At 36.0% G+C, this 20,871-nt stretch overlaps 1 protein-coding gene across 1 annotated transcript in view; it reads left to right on the top strand.

Annotated features, from left to right (window-relative positions):
• The window catches only part of PDZRN4 (PDZ domain containing ring finger 4), a 420,326-nt gene that overhangs the window by 355,168 nt on the left and 44,287 nt on the right, over positions 1-20,871 (top strand). Inside the window, exon 5 of the mRNA XM_033222417.1 lies at positions 127-229. Within this exon, the coding sequence (XP_033078308.1) occupies positions 127-229 (103 nt within the window). The remainder of the gene's footprint in view (positions 1-126; positions 230-20,871) is intronic.

Below are 20,871 nucleotides of genomic sequence, written 5' to 3'. Positions count from 1 at the left end.
AAAGGCTAGATCACTACAGGTCTTATTCCAAAGCAGAGCAAGCTAAAGTGAAATTCTAAAAATCAGTTTTAATCTTGAAAACAACCCTTTTAATCTATTCCTATCATATTGCTATATTCCCCATAGCTGCCATTCTCTGCATCCAATGGAGCATGAATTTTATGAGGACAATGAGTATATTTCCAGCTTGCCTGCTGATGCAGACAGAACAGAAGATTTTGAATATGAGGTAAGATCATTTTCACACCACTTCACATTTCTTCATGAAGTTATGGTTGAGGGGTTTTGTATAACAAAGAAATTAATTTATTATAGTGAAAAATGTCTTGTCTATTACATATCTAGAGTAAGATCTTTCAAACACTATTTGTTCTAGCTATGTGTCTCTAGTGTTTTATGTATATTGGAAATATCTTTATAGTATAAGCTTAAATATAATTTGCTCTCATTTTGTTGCTTTTTAATAAATAATATTACAACCACTACATTTTAAAAATTTGTTCTATAATATATGTGGATTTCCAAGTAGACTTTGAAAAATATATTTAAAACAAAGATTGTGTTTACTGTTTTCATTTGTTGTATAATATTCTAATTTTCATTGATAAACCAAATTTTATTATATTGTATTCTCTGGAAATGCAATATTCTCTTTGTGCCTCTGGTATGTACTCTAAAGAGCCATTTCACAGACTTCCTAGAAATAGAGATGGCCTCATGCCCTTTGTTGTTAAACTATATTTATTCTTCACATGGTCTAATGTTAGAATATCTGTACTGTGATATATAACAATTCAAAAGTCCATTCATTAATTATTTTAAAGCTCTCACAAAAGTTAAATAACGTATCCTAATATTTCCTCTGCTTCTGCAGCCTGTATATCTTTGAAAGATTTCAGACTACTCTGACATTTAAAAATAAAATAGATTGAGGAAGTAAAGAAGCTTTGGTAAACAGGCAGAGAACTCATGATCACCTGCCCTTTTAATGCTTCAGGTGATGTCATACAAGTTCAGCTAAGTGTTCTCTTCCACTTTACAATCAGGAAATCCTGAAATCTCTTCCCTTAGGAGGATCTGAAATCAAATAAGGAAGCTCATCTAAAGCAAATAGACGTTTGTTTGAAATCTTCTCCCCACAAAAGTCATTCCTGGGGATTACAGAAATCATTATTTCTTTGCAGCCAAAATTTAGAAGGATGTGAAATGACACCAGGTAACTGAATAGATGGTTTTGTCATTCTTGTGTTGTTCATGTTAAATTTTTATCTCCTCTTTATTAAGTTGATTGAAAAGTTTTATTTTCCAAATCTACTCAGACCCTGGCATGCATTACAATATCCATTGCTTTGTCTATTCATGTAAAATAAATTATAAAATTGAGTGACTTATCCAAATAATTCAAGATTCTTATGTTTTCCTTTTAGTTAATGAATACTTTGGGTTTGGGGACTGGAATTATCTAGATCACTTCAACTTTTTATTTGGATGTCTTAAAGCTTTATTAAAATAAGTCAGTGTGCTGGGAGAGGGCATAGGAGAAAGATTGTTTAGGCTAAGCAAGTTAACAGTAAAAGCCTTTTTAATTAATAAGCATGTCATTGAAATATTACAGTACAAACAGATTTCTTTACATTTCTATGGAGCTTACTGTAGCTGAACCGCATCCTCTTTTTTGGTCAATATTAATCCCCAGCAGAAGCCAGCATCAGGATAATGTCAGTGGTGGATTCTCAGACAAGCTTTCTGTAGCCTGTAATCTCAACTAATCACAGCATTATAGTCATTAATTTGCTGTCAGCTGTGATTCCATTGCCAAAGCCCCCTTTCTGAGTGATTGAAATAAAGAATGCTCCTGTGAAATTCAAATAAGGAAGGAGTTGCTATGACAGTTTTCAATCATTAGAAAGGATGCGTTTGAGAACAGCATGCATGGTTAAAGGTGAGAGTGGAGGCATGGGATAATACCTCCAGAGAAATTTACCAGATTCAAGAGAGAATAGTGGTTCTGCCCAGTACTCCTCAGTCTGTTACCGTTATGTGACACACACATAGAGTGGCACATGCCATCCCTTGTGGCTGCATCAGATTAAACTGCAAAATCTAGTCAGTCAGTCCACTGCTATCATTGGAGCCTATGGTGGACACCATTAGGCTCATTCAGTGAAGACATTTAGAAATGCTATTTCTGTCTATGTGTTGCACTTTTACTGTTGCACCTAGAAGCAGACTGATCTGATGTTTCTGTGACCAGCTGAGATGACCCTAGCTCCTCTAGGAGCTTCATCAGAGCCCTATAGCTCTAGGAACAGGATGGATGAGCACCTTAAGGAAGTACCAATTTTATGCCACTGAGAGAATATTACAGGAAACTGAGGTTTAATGGCCAAGGAGGCGGCTTCAGCTCCGAAAGAGATACGCATTCCTCTTCAACCTAAACATGAGCACAACCAGGCAATCAAGGAAGCAGAAAGAAGACTCCTTTTGCATCTGCTTTCATTCATTTGTACTGTAAATATTTAATGAGGATGTAAAATGTACCAGGCAGTTATCTAAGCATGGAATTAGGAGGCTCCTGCCCCAGTGGAAGGAGCTTCTAGGAGAAGGAGTTCAACAGTAAACAAAAAAGTAAAGATATATGCTTTTCAATGGTGAGAAGTACTAATGGAAAATAATAAGAGTGGTGTTACCGGATGTTGCTGTCTTATACAGAGTGGTCATGGAAGACTTCTCTCATAAGAGAACTAAAGAATATAAGAGATCTAGCCATGTGAAAGGAGATTTTCAGAAAGAAGGAAGGGCAGGTGCAAAGGACCTGAAGCAGAAGCATGCTGGAGTGTACCAGGAGTAACAAAGAGGCCAGTGAAAAAGTGGAAGGGGTGAATTCTGAGAAAGTAGGGCATATCTTGAGGAGCCTTTGCTTTGACCGTGGTATAGGAAGTTGCTTTGACTCTGAAATGGGAAGTTGTTGGAACATAGGAAGGACATAGAGGATTACTCTAGCTGCTGGGCTGAGACTGACAGGAAGGAAGCAAAGTCAGCTGACAGGGAGTGGGGGATTTGACCTGAACAGTGATAGTGAATGAAATATGTATGACATAATCTAGGACAGCATCCACCCCAGCCTGGAGGGCTATGCCTCAGAACTTTAATATAGTTTGTGCTATGGCAATTTTCTTCTGACATTTTAAGGGCAAAATATTACAGGTTAGAGTGAAGCACACCTTTTGGCATCCTCTGGAAAAAGAACAATACATCTGCACTTTAAAAGAAATAGCTTATAGTATATAGACTGCATTTCTGAACTTGCTGAAATACAAACTATGTGGCTATTTAGGCGCCTTTTTAAAGACCTACTTACTATTGACTCAGTGAACCAAAGCTGATCTGTATATCTTGTGAGTACATATATACAGACTTAGCATATGGATTATTAACCCAACAGACCAAAACAGATCTGACTATCTTGTAAATACATATTTAGGGACTTTTTAACATGCAGATTACTTCATTGACGGACTGTAACAGCTCCCTTCAGAGCCATGGCGGACAAGCAAATGCTTCTTTGGAGATATTAGAGTCAATGTGTCCATGTTATGGTGACTCTGGTGTGTTAAGAACCTCTATGAAAATTTAATGACACCCGTATTTCACCATGACCTATCACTACTTTTCCTAAGAAAAATATTTGACTGGGTTTAAAATTTCCCCGTAGTGCTTCAGAAAAGTCTCAGAGGACCAGTCTACCTTAAAAGACTCACAGCTTGAAATTTGTTCTCTTTAAAAAATGATGATACTTGTTCTCTAATTAAAAATGATAAATGAGTTTAATTTTATTTTTGAGAAAAAATAAACATATAAAAAATTAAACAATGCACCCATCATAAGAGTCAGGGTATTCCATGCCACTGGAATTTCACTAAGGATTAAGCTTCTCCTCCTTTTAGTTTCAACTTTGTTCATTTTTCCCCCCTAGAGCCAACTAAAGGTTGAAATAAATCATAAATAATCCTTAGCAAGTCAGAGGCAGATCTCAAATCCAACCTCTACTAGAAATAATTTAAAGGGAAAGGTTTTAAGAAACATAGAGATCTTTTTGCCCAACTCCTAATAAAGATACGTTTGCAATTGCCTGAGTGCAAGGAAGATGTTGAATTGTCTATAGCATTTGCCGTTAACTCTCAAAAGTCAATGCTGATGCTGATAGAGGGGTCAGAAACCAATACTTGCAAAATTTAGATCATATAAAACATCGTGTTAGTCAAGACAAGCAACAATTCTGTGCCTGCAGATTTTTTCACTTAGAAATACCACTGGAAATCATTTTTACTTCTCCCTCAATGATCAGGTAAAGAAACATACAAAAGGCTGAAATAAGTACCCTGTATGCGTCCAGTATCATAAAAATGTAAGCCAAAAAAATTTAGAACTTTGCTTGAAGAGGTATTAAAAGTGGAAAAGAGACGATAAATACATGTCAGAGTTCCATGTACATGTTAACCAAAAACCAAACTTGGACCAGTGTCTATAAATAGAAGTGAGCACTTAGCATATTAATTAGCTTCCTCTTGGCAGTCCTTATGCAAAGCATAAGTAAACCTTTGTGCTGTGCTGAGAAGTGTCATTTTGCAAAATGTGTTTCCTGGAGTTGGATCCCTGCAAATATGTACTGAATATTTGTGAGACTTTAAGTATATAATCTCTCTTACATAAAGAAAAGAGAATCATGAATCAGGGAGATTTTCATTCAAAAAATAGCAAGAGGATAATTATTACCTGGATTCCATCATATTTTTTGAGCAACTTCATGATTTGTGAAGCCAGTATTGGAAAAAAAAAAAAACAAGTCCCTAGCATGATGCATTATAGAGCTATATGGATCTTAAGGCTCTGAAGGCAGCAGCTTTATTGCATCACATGGTCTGTTTCACAGTGGGTGCTCAGTGCATATTTCATGAAGGAATAAATGAGGACTCCCATTGCTGTCTGCATGGACCAACTTCTGAGCCACTCAGTCCCTTTCCTGTTTTCCATACAAAGGGAAGTGGAAAAGAACTTGGGACCACTGTCCAGTTATAACGCCCTCTTGCTTTCCAACAGGTATTTGTTCTTGGAGTCAGGAGTTTTGATCCTAGTGCCATTTTTGTCTCAAACACTTCTAAGGAAAGGGCAAAGAGGGTGAAAAATAGGGAGAAATAAGTAATGTAGTAGAAAGTTAATGGACTCCATGAAAATTCATCCTTACTGGCCACCTTATAAAATCATAGAATCTCATATTTGGTACATTTTGGCATGTTCTCCAATCCACACTTGTACCCCCTTTATTACTTGTTGACCAAGGGCTCAATCAGTATATGTGAGAAAAACTGCAACAGACGGGGAAATAAGTGCCTCCCCCACTAACCAGCTGGGGCTGTCTCTGTCCACCCAGAGATGGCTCTGTCCATCTCTGATCTTGAGAGAGGCAAACCTATCAAAGAGTTTGAAAGCCAATGATGGAAAAAATCATGATGGGTATGAAACATAATTGATAAAGAGACCATGTGTTATCTGTGTGTCGAAGTAGATAAATGAGCAAATAGTGTATAGAGTGTAAAAGGGTAGAATATTTAGATTTATTTAACTCACTGAATTCTTCCACTTAGTCCCTTTTCTTCCGCTTGTTAGTCACATTTTAGAATTATTAATGGAATAGCTAAAATAATTTTATACCACTTACTACTGGGGCAGTAAAATCATCCATTTAAAAAAATCACCTACATAAGTGCCGTTCCTTTGGGAAATTTACTGAATTGAAAACTGATTGGGATGAAGTGCGGAAATATTTTTATTACCTGAGCATTAAAGATAAGATGGTATTCTGTCAGCCTGGAGTTGGTTCACTGAGGTGCCTATTAATGACATTGCCATTTTCTTAAATATGTCAGATGAGAATCTTAATCATGTAGGCCAAACCAATAAGTTATCATTTATTGGAGCTAGTATTTCCAGATTATCTGTGGCATGTTTCTCCTTATCACTGCTGCCTTCCCTTTGTTTCCAACATTGTTCTACCTTTAGGCTAGTTTTTGGTCTCTTGTGGCCCGTCCCTAGTCTCTGCAGGCTATCCTATTCACCACTGCCAGATCAAACCTTCTCAAGTGTGCCTCTCATTGGTTTACTCCTTTGTTTATCATCTTGTATGACTCTGTTCCTTGAATTAACTCTAAAATCCTCTGCCTGGCATTGAGAGTACTTGGAACTCTCTCACCACCTCACCTTTCCAGCATCTTGGGGTCAAACTCTACAGCATAACAATACTCAATATCTAACTAGGATACTTTCGAAAGTAAAATATATATATATATAATTATCCTAACAGACTAGAACAGAGGAAGCTGTGTGCTTTCATTTCTTTGTGCCTTTACTGATGGGCTGTTGTGCCTCTGGAATGCTTTTCTGACAATCTCTGCTATCATTCAAAGACAGAGTCAAGCATTACATCAGAAGCATTCCATGATGTCCTTCAGCCATGTACCACGATCTTTCCCACCACTGAACTCCCACACTGCTTTCTGTAAATATTTTCTGTCATTTAGATTATGCTGAGGGCTATAGTCATTTATGTACTTGTATATTCTTCTAAATAGATAGTCTTTCATAACAGAAGTGACCACTTGTAATTATCTGCACATCACTAGGAGGACCCAGCACATGCTCTGGCACACAGTGAGCCCTCAGTAGTATTTGTGTGATGAGTGAATAAACATTGCTGCTACTATTCTTATTTTATATTTTATAAGTCCCCAAAACAAGTACAAAGTGCTAAATTCGGGGAGAGGAGAAGAAGGCTGATGGACAATAACAATTTGAAATAAAGTGAGAAAGTCTTTTTTCATAGGATATCAATTTGTCTAGTAATTAGAGGAAATGGATTTAAGTGTATACCTGAGCCAGCTTGTAAAGGAAGAAAATTGGGATTTTTATTGTTTCTGTTTTACCGAGGAACATATGTGTGTTTCACCACAAATGTGTAAGCTGGTGAATCCTGGTAAATAGACATGCTAATTTATGTAGTTAAAGAATGACGGGGGTTCTGGTCTATTAGGATAACTATACATCCTGGTTTGCACTAAACAGTCTTGGTGTATGGCTCATTATGAATAACAGCTTTTTTTTTTTTTTCGAAAGTATCCTAGTTAGACAATACATTATGTGGTTGTCCTGTTTTTTTACTTGTTGAACTTTAATTGAGACTGATACTTCATAATTACATGTTGTATAAGCCTAACATGCCAAGCAGAATTTCTTAGATTTAATACCTAAGTTTATTAAATTGCATGATTTCCCTAAATTGAGATTACTTTTTATTTTCTTGTAAGTCTTGCTTAAAGAGTGACTAGAAAAAAAATGCCACAAAGTTGGCAACAGTTACCAAAGTATTATAATTCTTTCAGATTTCTTACTGAATGAAACAAGATTAGTATTGCTATTAATTTGTTCATGTAATTTCATAAAACAAATAAGAAGCAAATCTGTCTTTCGCCTCACTGATTGTGACAAGACTAAACCTTATTTCCTAAGAAAACAATGAAAAGTAAATTGAACCTTCCAAGTTGGTTATTAAACCAGGTAACTATGGGCACATTTGTTTTACCAGGGATCTAGGTATAAAATAAAGATTCCTTATACTACGTCTATGACTTTTATCAAAATGCTGACATTCAATTTTTGTTTGAAGATACTTATGATACACATTCAGAGGATTTCCTTGCACTACTTAAAGGTGTTTGTGAAAGGTTGTGTTTAAGGTGCATATTTGCATATCAAATCATATTTTCCAGTGACTTCTATTCTGCTTTCAAAGACTGTTTTCATAGTGGCAGAAAAAGGAGAGCTGTCTTTTCCAATATAAAGCAAAATTCATATTAAAGATTCTAATGTTCTTTTCAGAGGCAGTAGAATAGAGTGGAAGGAAAGCAGACTAGGAGTCTGGCCCCAGTTCTAGATCTGTCTCTTGAATGAATCATATTCCACCTGTGTGCTCCACGGGAACAACCAGTGTTGGCTGTGGAGTGATTAGTCTGCATCTCTTTCTAGAATGTCACTCACATAAGCAAAGTGAGATAAATTCATAGTCAAATTCTTAAAATTTTTTACAAGTATTTTCACAGTTTAAACATATCAACCCACATTTTTTTTTTAGTTGTTATAGAGAAAGCCCACACACTCACATGGCGTCACACTGGTCTGGTCTATGTGTAGTGCAATATGTCTCAATTGGTATCAGGTAGTACACCTCTCTGTACTATCTCTGACTTTAGCTTTAGCGTTCAGAGCAAGTGAGCTCATATGCATTTACCAATTTGAAATGGAAGATGCAGTCTATAAAAACTAGAAAATAAATTACTTTATTTATACATAATACATTTTTTTTATTCAAAAATACAGAAAATAATCCTAGTTTGAATTTTTTCTTCACTATATCACATTGTCTCTGAAATGAATGAATGGAATTCTAAAGGTTATGTATTTTATATTAGGTTTACAGTTCTCCTTCAAGGGCATAAGGTAATACTCTGGTTTCTGATTACATGCTGTCTTTACCAATATTCACTGTCTATTAAATAATCCAGTTCAATATAATTGAATATAAATAAAAGAGAACCAGTACAGATGTATGGTAAATTCAATCTATGCATTTGAGGTCCAAAATACAATTTTAAAATGTGATGGCAATTATACCACCTAAGATAACCACAGTTTATATTTTGTGTGTGTTTTCCTCTTCTATGTACACTGTATGAGTGCAATTTTGTCATTTTTGGGGGTTTTAACATTTTTTCCAGGTTTTATTTAAATCATTAAGAGCTACACTTAATTGCTTTATGCGTAAGTCTTTGTCTGCATTTCAGAATTGTCTCCCTAAGAAAATTTTCCGAAAGTAAAATTATTGTATCAATGCACAAGAATCGTTTATGACACTTCAGATAAATATTTATTGAAAAATTGCTTTCCAAGAAAAGATGTATTAATTTATATTCTTACAGGCAGTATATGAGAATAGTATCATTAGTATTAAGTGGGCTTATTTCCTTTATTATTATATAACCTTTATTTAAGGCACATTTTAAAAGGAACATGGCTTTAGGCCAGGAGTTTGAGACCAGTCTGGGCTATGTAGTGAGACTGCATATCTACAAAAAAGTAAATAATTAACTTGGCATAGTGGCATGCATCTGTGATCCCAGCTAGTCAAGAGACTGAGGTGGGAGGATTATTGATCCCAGGAGTTAGAGGCTGCAGTGAGCTCTGATCACACCATTGTGCTCCAGCCTGGGTGATAAAGCAAGACCCCCAACTCTATATAAATAAATAAAACACGCTTGGAATAAATACCCAGTTTATGGAAAAATATAGTTTCATCAACATAGTAAGTGGGCTTAACATTATAGTTAGTATTTAATATATACTTACTTCCATCTCAACTGTATATTCAAATATAGGTCTATACGCATACGGTTGAAAAAAAAAGATAAGTTTTAAGAGATTCGAATTTTCAAAGTTGAAGGATATTTTAAATGAAATCAGGAAATGAAATGCCTCCTAAATTAAGCATGCTTCTGCCCCTAATCTACTTGTTCTTCTATCCTGTCTTGTTTAACAGCCTCATCAGCTGCACAATGCTAAGAGTTACTGTGTTCTGAGCATTTACTGTGTTGCCAGACTCTCAACTACGTGCTTTAGAGATCACCTCTAATCCTTCAAACAAACTTGCTTTCCAGGTAAAGTGTCACAGACCAGAAAGCTGAGAGCAGCCCTGATTCCTTCCTACTTCTCACCTCCAACGTTAACAAAATGTTCTCAGTTGAGGTTGGTGCATCTTCACAGCCAGGCCCTACTCCCCATTCCTCTGAAGCAGTAGCCTCCTCACATCTTCCTGATCTTACTCTCTGCCATCACCATCTCTTTCTTACTATGAATGATTGTGTCACTCCTCTGCTGAAAATTCCTCAGTAATTTTTTATTGCTTCTACCAATGCTCTTCAGAGCTTTTTCCTAAAGGAATAATGAGGAACATGAGGGGTCTTAGCCCACCAAGTCTGGGCGTAGGGCCTAAAGAACAATTTCATGCCGGTTTTGTGTTTCTTTTTATTTTTTTGAAGTTTGCATTTTATCTCTTAGTAGATATATTGTGGTATCCCCACCCCACTTTCACAAATTGATACTCCAGAAAGAGGCAAAGTGCTTAAGTTGTGGTTTTCTGGCTCCCCTGACATTCCAGTTTGGAAAACTCAGGCCTATATAATGAAATGTAAACTTCATAGCATATGAGACACTTCCCATCTGCCTCTCTGTGCTCACCTCCCACTAATCTAAGTGTGATGTGGGAATGCTGTGCTTCTGAGCACAAACTACCTGCAGTTCCCCAAGGATGACATTTTCTTGGTTTTTGGTTTTTGTTCTTGCTTTCCTCTGCCTGGAATATTCCCTCTTCTCTTCCTCCACACTGTTCTATACCATTGATTTCATGACGGGGGTAGAAATAAGAACACAAAAACAAAAAAAAAGTTTTTTGGACTATTAAATATTTGACAAACAGAACATATAGTTACAGGTTTTTCACTTAAAGAAGTACTGGATTCTTCCTTTTAAAAAATGCTTAGATTCTGGCCTCTGCCCTCTCTTCCATTTGCCTTATGTGCGATTATGCTTTCCTTACTTTAGGTTCTGCCAAAAGTCTCTAACCTTCCTCAGTATGGTTGACCTTGTTTTATGCATCCCTCTCTTCCAAGTACTCTGCACATGATAGAATGATTGAAGCAATGACTAAATCTTAAAGATACTTGCAGGCTAGCAAAGCTAAAGCATAAATCTCGAAAAGGGTTTAGAACTGAGACTCTTTGGATATACATCTCACTTATTCAAAAAGTTGTTTTGTTCTTCAAATTAAATATGAGAGAAAAGATGATCACATTTTTGTAGTTTAACTTTGAAATTATTATTTACTCTTCCAGTAAACATGCCTAAATACACACACACACACCACACACACACACACAAACACAGCCTCTAACTCTGCCTCATTGTTGGCTGGTAGCATGTTTTAAATGTGTTGGTGGAGCAAATAAATCTTTTGTCTCATTTCAAACACAGAGAACGATGTCAGCAGTAATAATGATGTTTACAGATGAAGCACTGGATGGTAATATTTTTTAATACAACAACAAATAATCTACGCCTGTAGTCATCATAAATGAAACAGATTAGGAGAATGTAAAGATGAAGGCACAAAGCTGATAATCACTTGGCTTGAACTGAGATACAGTACTTCTAGACATCGTTGGATTTTAAATGTCCAGATTTAATTACTTAAAATAGGACTTTTAAGGCAACATATGTTTGTATTTGGTGTTGATGCAAGCTATTATAGAAGCCACAGTTTTGGAACCGAAATCTAATTGTAAGTTGGAGCTCTGCAGCAGCAGTTATTCACCAGCCAAAGTTAAAATTGACCAGTCTCTCAAATATTCTTTTGCCTGTGCTTTCATTTCATTGTTCTTGCCCTCTTACAGATGTTCTCTTTTCATATTTCTATTTGTTAGCAAAACATTTCAATAGTAACAAAACGTAAGTTAAATCTGAAACTTTTTCTTCATTCTGTAAAACACATTGAAACCATTTGCTCTTTTTGCTCTCTTGAGAATAGCAGATTTTTAAAGTCCCGGATTCTTCTCAATAGGAAGTGAAGGATTCTATAAGAAGCAGTTACCAAATAGGAATTTTCTGTAGAAAGCTTGTTAGGGGGAAAAAAAAGTTGTACATTTTATAAGATGAATAGAGTTCTTCTTTAATATAAAAGAATTATCAGTAATCAAGGCACAATAAGAGATATTAGAGATAGAAATTTGAAATAATGGAAAAACACATATGAATTAAAAATGATTATATCATATTTGGACAAAAGAGAATTAAAATGAAGAGAACTTTGACATGGTACATATGAACCATAAGAAGGCTAGAGAAGTACATCAGATGTACTTGACAGAGGAAACTGAAGCCTGTAAAGGTTAAAGATTCAACTGTCACAGCTAGTTAATGGCAAATGCTTGGCAAGAATTTCTTCTTTTAAGAAATGATTTTTTTTTTACTATTTTAAAAGTACCCTATGCTTGTTATGGGTATTTCGTTGTTCAGTTTCCCCTTTGGCGTGTAATTGAGATTGTGCAATTGTCAAGAGGATATAATATTTCACTTTGTTTTTATAAACGAATTAAAACTAATACATCCTACATATTATGTGATTACCTGTGGTTTATCTTATGAGAGAAGTCTAAGACTCCTAAATAGCCATTGGAAAGATAGTGTTTTTCCAAGGAAATGTTTATGAGTAACTAGAGGATACACTGACAGCTGTTGAGCCTTTTTTGCAGCCAGGAAGTTCATAATCCTTAAAGAATTTTCCTTCCTTTGACTTGTACATGGCTATCTGCCAAGTAAAGACAGTTACAAATCCTTTTAAGCAAAGGTTGTAAATATGCTTTAAGAGCATGTGAACAATGCAGTTGGGAAATTCAAAAGAAAACTGATTCCCTGTGTGGAGACACCACTAAGTGTTTTTAGTTAATAATGGTTTAATCTCTTCCTGTCTGATAGACAAAGAAATTAACAAAAATCTCTCCCTCCAAAATGAAAGTGAAAGGGACTCCAAACCTCTTTGTCTCCCTCAGATAATTCGCATGACCAGCAGACTTTCCATCACTTACTTTCTTCTGGGTTAACTTGAAGGTCTAAGTCTCCCAAATGATGTGCTTTTAGATTTATTCACCTTAAAATATTGTTTAGGAATGCACTCTCATGAAACATAACTGAGTGTAGGATGGGTAAACTAACTCATAGACATAGATTAATTCATGTAGGTGGCAGCACATGTGAATATTCAATTAGTTTTACTATCTGATACTCACAGAAGGAAATGAATTAACATTATCACCACTTCAAAACTGGGCTGGCCATTTTATATGCAGGTTCTATTCTTTATGTCTGCCAAAAGAAAAGAAAGCCATACATTCTCTCAGGGAGTTTTTCTCGGGTGTTGGGAAATTAGCTCTAGGGTCATTTCCTGTCACTTTCCTTAATGGTCTTAAACATGTGCATAGCTGTATGGTAATAAAGTATAGACATTCATAATATTATAATTCAAAATGATCAATAGCTGATTAGTATCAGATCAATCGTGTGAAAAGGATTCTAGAAGACTTTCTATTTCCCAAATTATTTTGCTCATATTCCAACTATATGAAATAAATTCCCCTCATTAAGTCCTCAATTACTCTTCCCTATAAGTAAGCTGCCCATTAATTTACAAGTCATTCCTTCAAAAACTTTTATTCCCAAGACACTAAACATCTAATTGTATCATTCTTATTGCAGGAGAAGTTGTATTTAGGTATATTTGGAGTCAGCCTGAAGTGCACTCAAATCAGACTCCAGTGCTTAGTCCTGTGTGACCTCTCTGAGCCTCAGGTTCCTTATCTGTGAAAAGAAGATAGTATTAATAATATGCATTTGTTAAAATTAAATATGATAATATATGAGAACATGTAGTCCTGACTGGCACATACATGGTAGATATGTATATATTTGGGTATATGCCATCATTTCATGGCCCTGAGAGAAAAATGGCTGCCAGGTTTCCCAAAGAGCTGAAAGGTCCCTTTCACGTAGATGCTGCTGACTGACTAAGAAAATGCTGGAGAAGGAGCATAGCTATGGGTTTGCTTGTGGACAATTTGAGACATGGGAACATTCATATGGAAATGTCTAGAACATAGATGGACACATGGAGCTACAGCTGAAGATAGCGAGCTCAGTGGAGTTCAGAGCTAAGAATGTCAGCCTTTAAGTGTTAGTTGGAGCCTGTGACTTCACTCATTGCTCACCAAATATTTATTAAGTATCTAGTTCATATTAGAGACTGTCTCAGGTACTGGGAACACAGGGGCCAACAACACAATGCCACTGCTCTCCTGGAGTTCGTATTCAAAATGGAAAGAAGGCAACAAAAACTAAGAGAAGTAGAAAATCTCAGATGAAGAGAGCGTTAGGAAGAAAATAGTGTGAAATTCCAGTGTGGGACAAGTACAGACAGAATAGCCAAAGAAGGCCTCTCTGAAAGCTGAAAACTGAAAGAAAGATCCACCTACACAAAGATCAGAGGGAACAATATCATCACCAATAACAACAACTATCCCTTGCTGGAAAACACTAGTGTATATTGACTCATGTACTCATTTTTAAGCCACTTTATAGAGGTAAGAGCATATAAAATCTGTGCATGTTTAATGTATGCAGCTTGATGAGCTTGGGGATAAGTATACACTTATGAAATCATCACCACAACCTATGCCATAAACGTATTTAGTAAAGTTGAAGGATACAAAATCAACATACAAAAATTAGTTGCACATCTATACACTAACAAGGAACTGTCTGAAAAGGAAATTAAGAAAACAATTTCATTCACAACAGCATTAAAGATGAAATACTTAGGAATAAGTATAGCCAAGGAGGTGAATGACTTGTACCCTGAAATGTATAAAACAATATTGAAATAAATTAAAGCAGACACAGATCAATGGAAAGACATCTCATGTTCCTGGACTGGAAGAATTGATATTGTTAGAATGACTGTACTACCCAAAGTGATCTACAGATTCAACGCAATTCCTATCAAAATCCCAATGGCATATTAACTCATTTAAACTTTACTACAACAGTATGAGATAGGTATTAAAACTGTTCTCATTTTGCAGACGAAGGAACTGAGGCAGAAAAAAGTCAAGAACTATTCATAGTGGGTTAGTGGAGGAGCTGGTATTCACATTGTGGTAGCCTGGCTCCAGAGCAGATGCTCTTCCACAATGAAGGAAACGTGTAGAGTTCAAAGTCCCTTAGGAAAGAAGGAGCTCAATATACTACTCAAAGAAAAAGGCCAGAGTTGTTGGAATGGTGTTTATAGAAGACAGAGGAGAATTATAGGCCCAATAATTCAGGACCTTGCAAATCATAAGGCTTATGGATTTTATTATAAGTGAAATAAAAAGATATTAGAGGGATTTAAGAGGGAAATAGCATGATTTCTCTTTTGATATTTTATTTTATTTTAATTTCTATTTTAAAAATATAACTTTGCCTGCCTTTTGGTGAATACATTGTCAAGTTTGGTAAGAACACAGAGAAAGGTGGTAGGTAGGAGGTGATTGTGCTAATTCAGGTGAGAGCAGATGGTATTTGGTCAGTTAGCAGAAGGGAAGAGAAGTCAGTGAATATTTTTGAAACATGACAGACATTATTGCTGGTTGACTAATTATGGGAATAAGGAAAACAAAGGAATTGAAAGCAGCTTCTTCGCTTCTTCATTTTTGAAGTTGAGCTATTAGATAGCTATTTCCTAGGAGGAGGAAAACTGAGGGAGGGAAAGTGTAGTGTGGGGGATTAGGAGGCAAAACTCAGGAGTTTTAGGGCACATTATATTTCAGAGGCCTCTTAGACATGCATATAAAGATGCTGAGTGGGCCGCTAGCCCCAAGGGAGAGAAAAATGCCAAAGACAGACTTTCAAAATTGTATTACCAACAAACTAGAGGTCTAATTGTATCGCTGATTTGAGGAGAAATTATATTTCACTATTTTTGGAATCAGCCTGAAGTGAACTCAAATTAAGCTTTGCTGCTTAGTACTTGTGAGACATCTCTGACACTCAGATAATTAATATTATCTGTGAAAAGATAATAATAATACATGTTTCATAGGATTATATGAGATAATATATAAGAACGTGTAATATCATGGCTGGCACATATATGAAATATATGTAAATATATATGTATGCATATGTAAACTTATACTGCAAATATATGCCATATATACACATATAAAACCACATAAATGATGCAATACAGATATGTTAGATAGATAGAGATATAGATACATCTATGTATGTAGATGTAGATAGATATCTCTATTCCATCATTTAACCATTGTCTCAATTTCATCACCTACAGTGGAGAATATTTATGAAGAAAGGAAAAAATGGAAAAGAAACTCCATACCTTGTAGATTATAAGGTCTGAGTACAAGCATTTGAAACATGATTCTGAGCCGTGCACAAGGAAGAATGCTCTGAGAAGCAGAGTATGTCTGAATATATTCAAGTGTCCTTCATTTAAAAAAAACAAACTTCAAATTAAGCCCATTTGTATATTTGACTTTCATATTCTCTATTCTTCCTTTTCCCAAACATCATAAAATAGTACTTTGATTCTCTGCCATTTTTTAAAAATCTCATTTATTTCTCAACCCATTGAAATCTGATTTGAGGATGATAAGTAATAGTTGAATGACCAAATCCAGTCCTACCTTCTACTACCTTATCATCTCAACAACACCTGGTGCAGTTGGCCATCTGCATGTTCCTGAGAGGCTCTTTCTCCTTTGCCTCCATAATACCACAGTGCCTTTCCTTCCAATTCTAGTACAGCTCTACCTGGACTAAAGCTCAGTTTCCTGTATCTAAATGTGGGGCTACTAAAACCATATGTCTTAGGGCTATGGGAAGGCTTAAGCGAGCTGATTGTGGCTCTTGGCATTCTGAGCTGGCAGGGAGGACGGAGCTGGAGGAATCCTCAGTGCGCATGGCACCCCTTCACTCCGTTTGTCTGGAAGCTCCAAGCTCAGACACTCTGTGGTTCACTGGTGCTGGAGAATAAACCTCCTGGTTCTCATTCGATCTTGCCTTAGCTTTGGGCTTTAACATAATCCCTTCTGCTTTTCATTTTCCAGGGATTTCTCGTAATTTCCAATGCTGAAGAGTTGCCTTGCTTATTTTAAAACATGATGGTAATTGTTGGAATGTGGAGCATAAGGAAAGTCCTGACAAAATAAATTAATGTTCTTATTAAACAGGAATAACTACAAATTGAAGAAATTTTTGAAAATATTTATAAAATATTTGTTTTTCACTTCTTTTTAAGTTTCACACACACCCTACTATCAGACATCTGTCTCAGTCCTTAGTTTTACAACTTTATGCACATAAGTAGTCAAAGATATAAAATTGTGCTACTTCATGGTCTAATTCTTGTGCTTACAAACATAGATCATGGTATTCCCCTTAATATGTGATTAAATACACTGTTTTAAAATTTTGTTTATACTTTACTAAATTTTGCTTTTACATCCAGAGATTTTGAAATGACTTCCACTTCTACTGTAATATACTGATGCTTTCCTTTCAGCTGTCTGAAAGCCATAGTGACCAAATTAAGTTCAGAAATAAATATTTTTGAGCAATACAGTATTTCAGATTCAATGCTGGTAAGCCAAAATAAATAAGGCACTGTCTTCCGTTAGATGTAGATGTAGAAACAGGAAGACATATATAATTACACTACTATGAGACATTCATAATAATAAAATACCGATGTGGTACAGAGAAGCCAGTGGCAGACTCTTTGGGAAATGGGGAGTGAGGAAATTATACGTGAGCAGAATTTTGAACAGGCAGACATTTAAGGCAAGAGCAAATGGAAAGGTGTGAAGGCACCGACAAGCACAGGAGGTTCCAGGAAATGCAAATAGGTCAGTCTAACAGGAGATTTATGTTACAAGAAGTGAAGAAAGACATGACTGGACCATGAGCAGGACCATATAAGGAAAAACCTTTTCATAATGAGAAACTTGGACCTGGACCTTACGCTACAGATAATGAGACGACAATTCCATATCAGAAGAGATATGATGGAGGTCAGATTAGCATTCCAGATAGACCAATTTTTGTAGGAATTTGGAGGAACAAAACCCAAAGAAACGTAATAAATGAGGGGCCAATTTTTATAGTCCAGGTGGGATATGAAAAGAACCAGAACTAAGGTGTTGAGAATAGAAGAGGATAGAGTCAAATAAGTAAATAGGGACTTTTAAAAATAAGCACACATTATTTAAGTCAACTGTTATCTTTCCCATGCATGACAAGTGGTTATGAGCCAAATTTTCTTTATATCCAACCACTGACCAAAGTCATTTGGGCAAGCTTGGCATTCAGCACAATTTGTCCTCCTTGACAAATGTTCAAAGGAGCCAAAACAGTCACCTGTCAAAATTGATAGGTGAGATGACAGTGGGGAATGCAGGCTTATTTATAACGGCACAGCTGCCAGGATTTGCAGCCTGTTTACCTCTAGACTGGTTCTATCTCACTCTGAGACTTTTCTATTTCCACCCAAATAGCCCCTGAACATATTGAGGCTATGCCTACCTATGTGAGATATTCATTCCAGACCAGTCTGCAAGTGCAGGAGGAGAATAAAGAGGCTACTTTCATTAGGCTTTAAAAGAGAAGAGTTTCAATAACTTTAAAAAGAAGGCATGAACTTCACCAATCCTCTGTAGGCATTTAGCAAAAAAGGTAGTAAGTTCTGTGAAATAGAAACCCATGGGATTATGGTAGTCCCTACTTCTAAAATCCTAAAATGTTCATCATCTCATGCATGGATAGTGTCTGAGGAATAAGGAGCCATTTGTTTGTTTGTTTTTCTGTTTTTAGGACTTAGTTCTGAACAATAGAGTGGCTGGTATTTTTAAATTAAATACACAGGAAGGCACTTAAACTTCGTCTTCTGCTTTTGTGAAAGAAAGAAATGAAAGTCTCAGAGGACCCCCCAGGGCTGATGCGAAGTCCACAGTGCACTCTGTACAATAAACTTTTTCTTTCTTTTCTCTTTACAAATGAGATTGTGGTGCTTGTAAAACCTAGAAAGGAAAGTGCCAAATTCTTAATAGAGCAACAGCAGGACTTAGGTCTGTCCACTGTGTGGTCATTAGCAAAACTTCCATTCATGGTGGAAACTCAAAAATTCTTGAATTGTTTTTGAAACCATGAGATATTAGACAAACTCTAATTATGGCAGACTCACATCCACTGCTTTTTAGTTCCAGACCATCCTGCCTCGCATTGTTTACATTGAGAAAACATATTTTTGAAGATTAAACTGATTTTTTTATGGAAAGAAAATAACAGTTCTTTGAAACTACAATTTCCTTTACTTTCCAGCACACAGCAGTGAATTGTAAGGTTTTTTTTCTTTAACACATAAGTTTTCAAAAAGTGCTATAACCCTGGTAATGTTCTGAAGGTCCTGCCTTTCGTCTGCTGCACACATTTGCCCTATTGACAGTTTAAATCAAAATTTTTATTGTGGTTTTTTAAGTCCTTTTTTTAATACAGCCTTCACATTCTCCTGCTGAGATTATTTCAAGACCTAATAGACTCCATCATTAGAAAACATTTTATAGTACTCAAATTGGCTTTTCCTATGTTGAAGTTCATCCAGTTTTTCCTCTCCATTGCCCATTACAGAAGTAATTTGCAGAATCTCTGCATTTTAGCCAGAAGCATTTAGAGAGAGAGACTTCCTGGCGTGCTGGGTACCAGTGGTATTGCCAAGCTGAAAAGGACTGAGCTTTCTAGGGCTGGTATATATTCAAGAGGAGTGTGCATGCATGTGCACGTGTGTGTGTGTGTATGTGCGAATTTCTGGATTTCCAAGTTTACCTAAATTACTGTCTCTATTACACTCATTTCTCGTTCCCTTTATAAGCTGAAGGAAATGTGTGTTTGCACAGGTCTCTTTCCATGGCCATGCTTGTCCTAGATTAGATATTGAGTTAAATTTGGTTACACCTAATAGTATTAGGAGAGTAATTCAAGAGCACTTTAGTGCTACCATAACCATGCAACTTCCTTTTTTTAAAAAGATGATATCGCTAATATCTAGCATCAGACACACTTAAAGTTGTTTTATAGAAGTTCTGTTGGATTTAGGCATTTATGCAAAAAGGGTTTATTCTTTTACATTTTGTAAGGTATTACTAGGATAAAGACATGTACTCTCTGGCCACAGTAAATTAATATCTATTATTCATTATAAGTACACAAATAACAATTGCCCAGTGGAAAATGCCAACCTCAGACAGTTACAAAACTATTTTCCTGACTCTACCCTTTTCCATGTTTTTGTGGGAGTTCCTCAAGTCACTCCTCAAAATCCTTTCAGAAGATTATAAGTGTCCTCAGGGTGTGTGTCATATGTGATCTCAGCCTCTTTTGTTGCTATTCCATGAAATCTGACATTTTCCTTCTCTTTGGCTTCAACTGTGCTGATCATATCCTCTTCTGGACCTAATGTTCTGATGCCCACTGTCTTTCCTTCTCTACACTTCTGACTAGCTCAGACAGGTTGCCCAGATCACGGTGTAATGCCATGCCATGTTCCAACAATTACCTCCAGGAGAAGAAGCAACCTGTGCCTGTCTTTATGCTTTTCGTGGTATCAAGAGTGGAAATGGGCCTTTCATTTTCACTATTTCTCTATTACACTTTTAGAACAATGGCATAAGACTTCAATGGCAGATCTACAATACTCTGAGTGATAAATACAATGCTACAATATCAACTTGCCTTCGAACAAAGATTCAGTGAATGCCGTCTACCCAACACTCATGTTTAGAAAAAGAATAAGAACATGATCATGACATTGCAGTTCTGTGCATGCCTAAACCAATATTTTGAATTTTATGGTGATTATTATCTTGGTTATTTTTATAATTGTGCCACATAAGTTTGTAGCTCTAAACAATGTGTTGTTTAACTTTGCATGTTTATATACATGCAAAAATACTGAATACAGTATGGTTCTCCTGAAACCTGTATTTTTTTTCTGAAAATTCTGAACCTAGTTCCTAGTTCATCCAAGTTGTAATGTGTAGCTGGAAATCACTCGTGTTCACTGCTATATAGGATTAACATTTTAAAAAATGGTGCAGTTTATGT

Source organism: Trachypithecus francoisi, unplaced genomic scaffold (genome assembly GCF_009764315.1).
Source record: "Trachypithecus francoisi isolate TF-2019V2 unplaced genomic scaffold, Tfra_2.0 Lachesis_group11, whole genome shotgun sequence".
Lineage (NCBI taxonomy): Eukaryota > Metazoa > Chordata > Mammalia > Primates > Cercopithecidae > Trachypithecus > Trachypithecus francoisi.
This window is presented reverse-complemented; position numbering and strand designations above follow the sequence as displayed.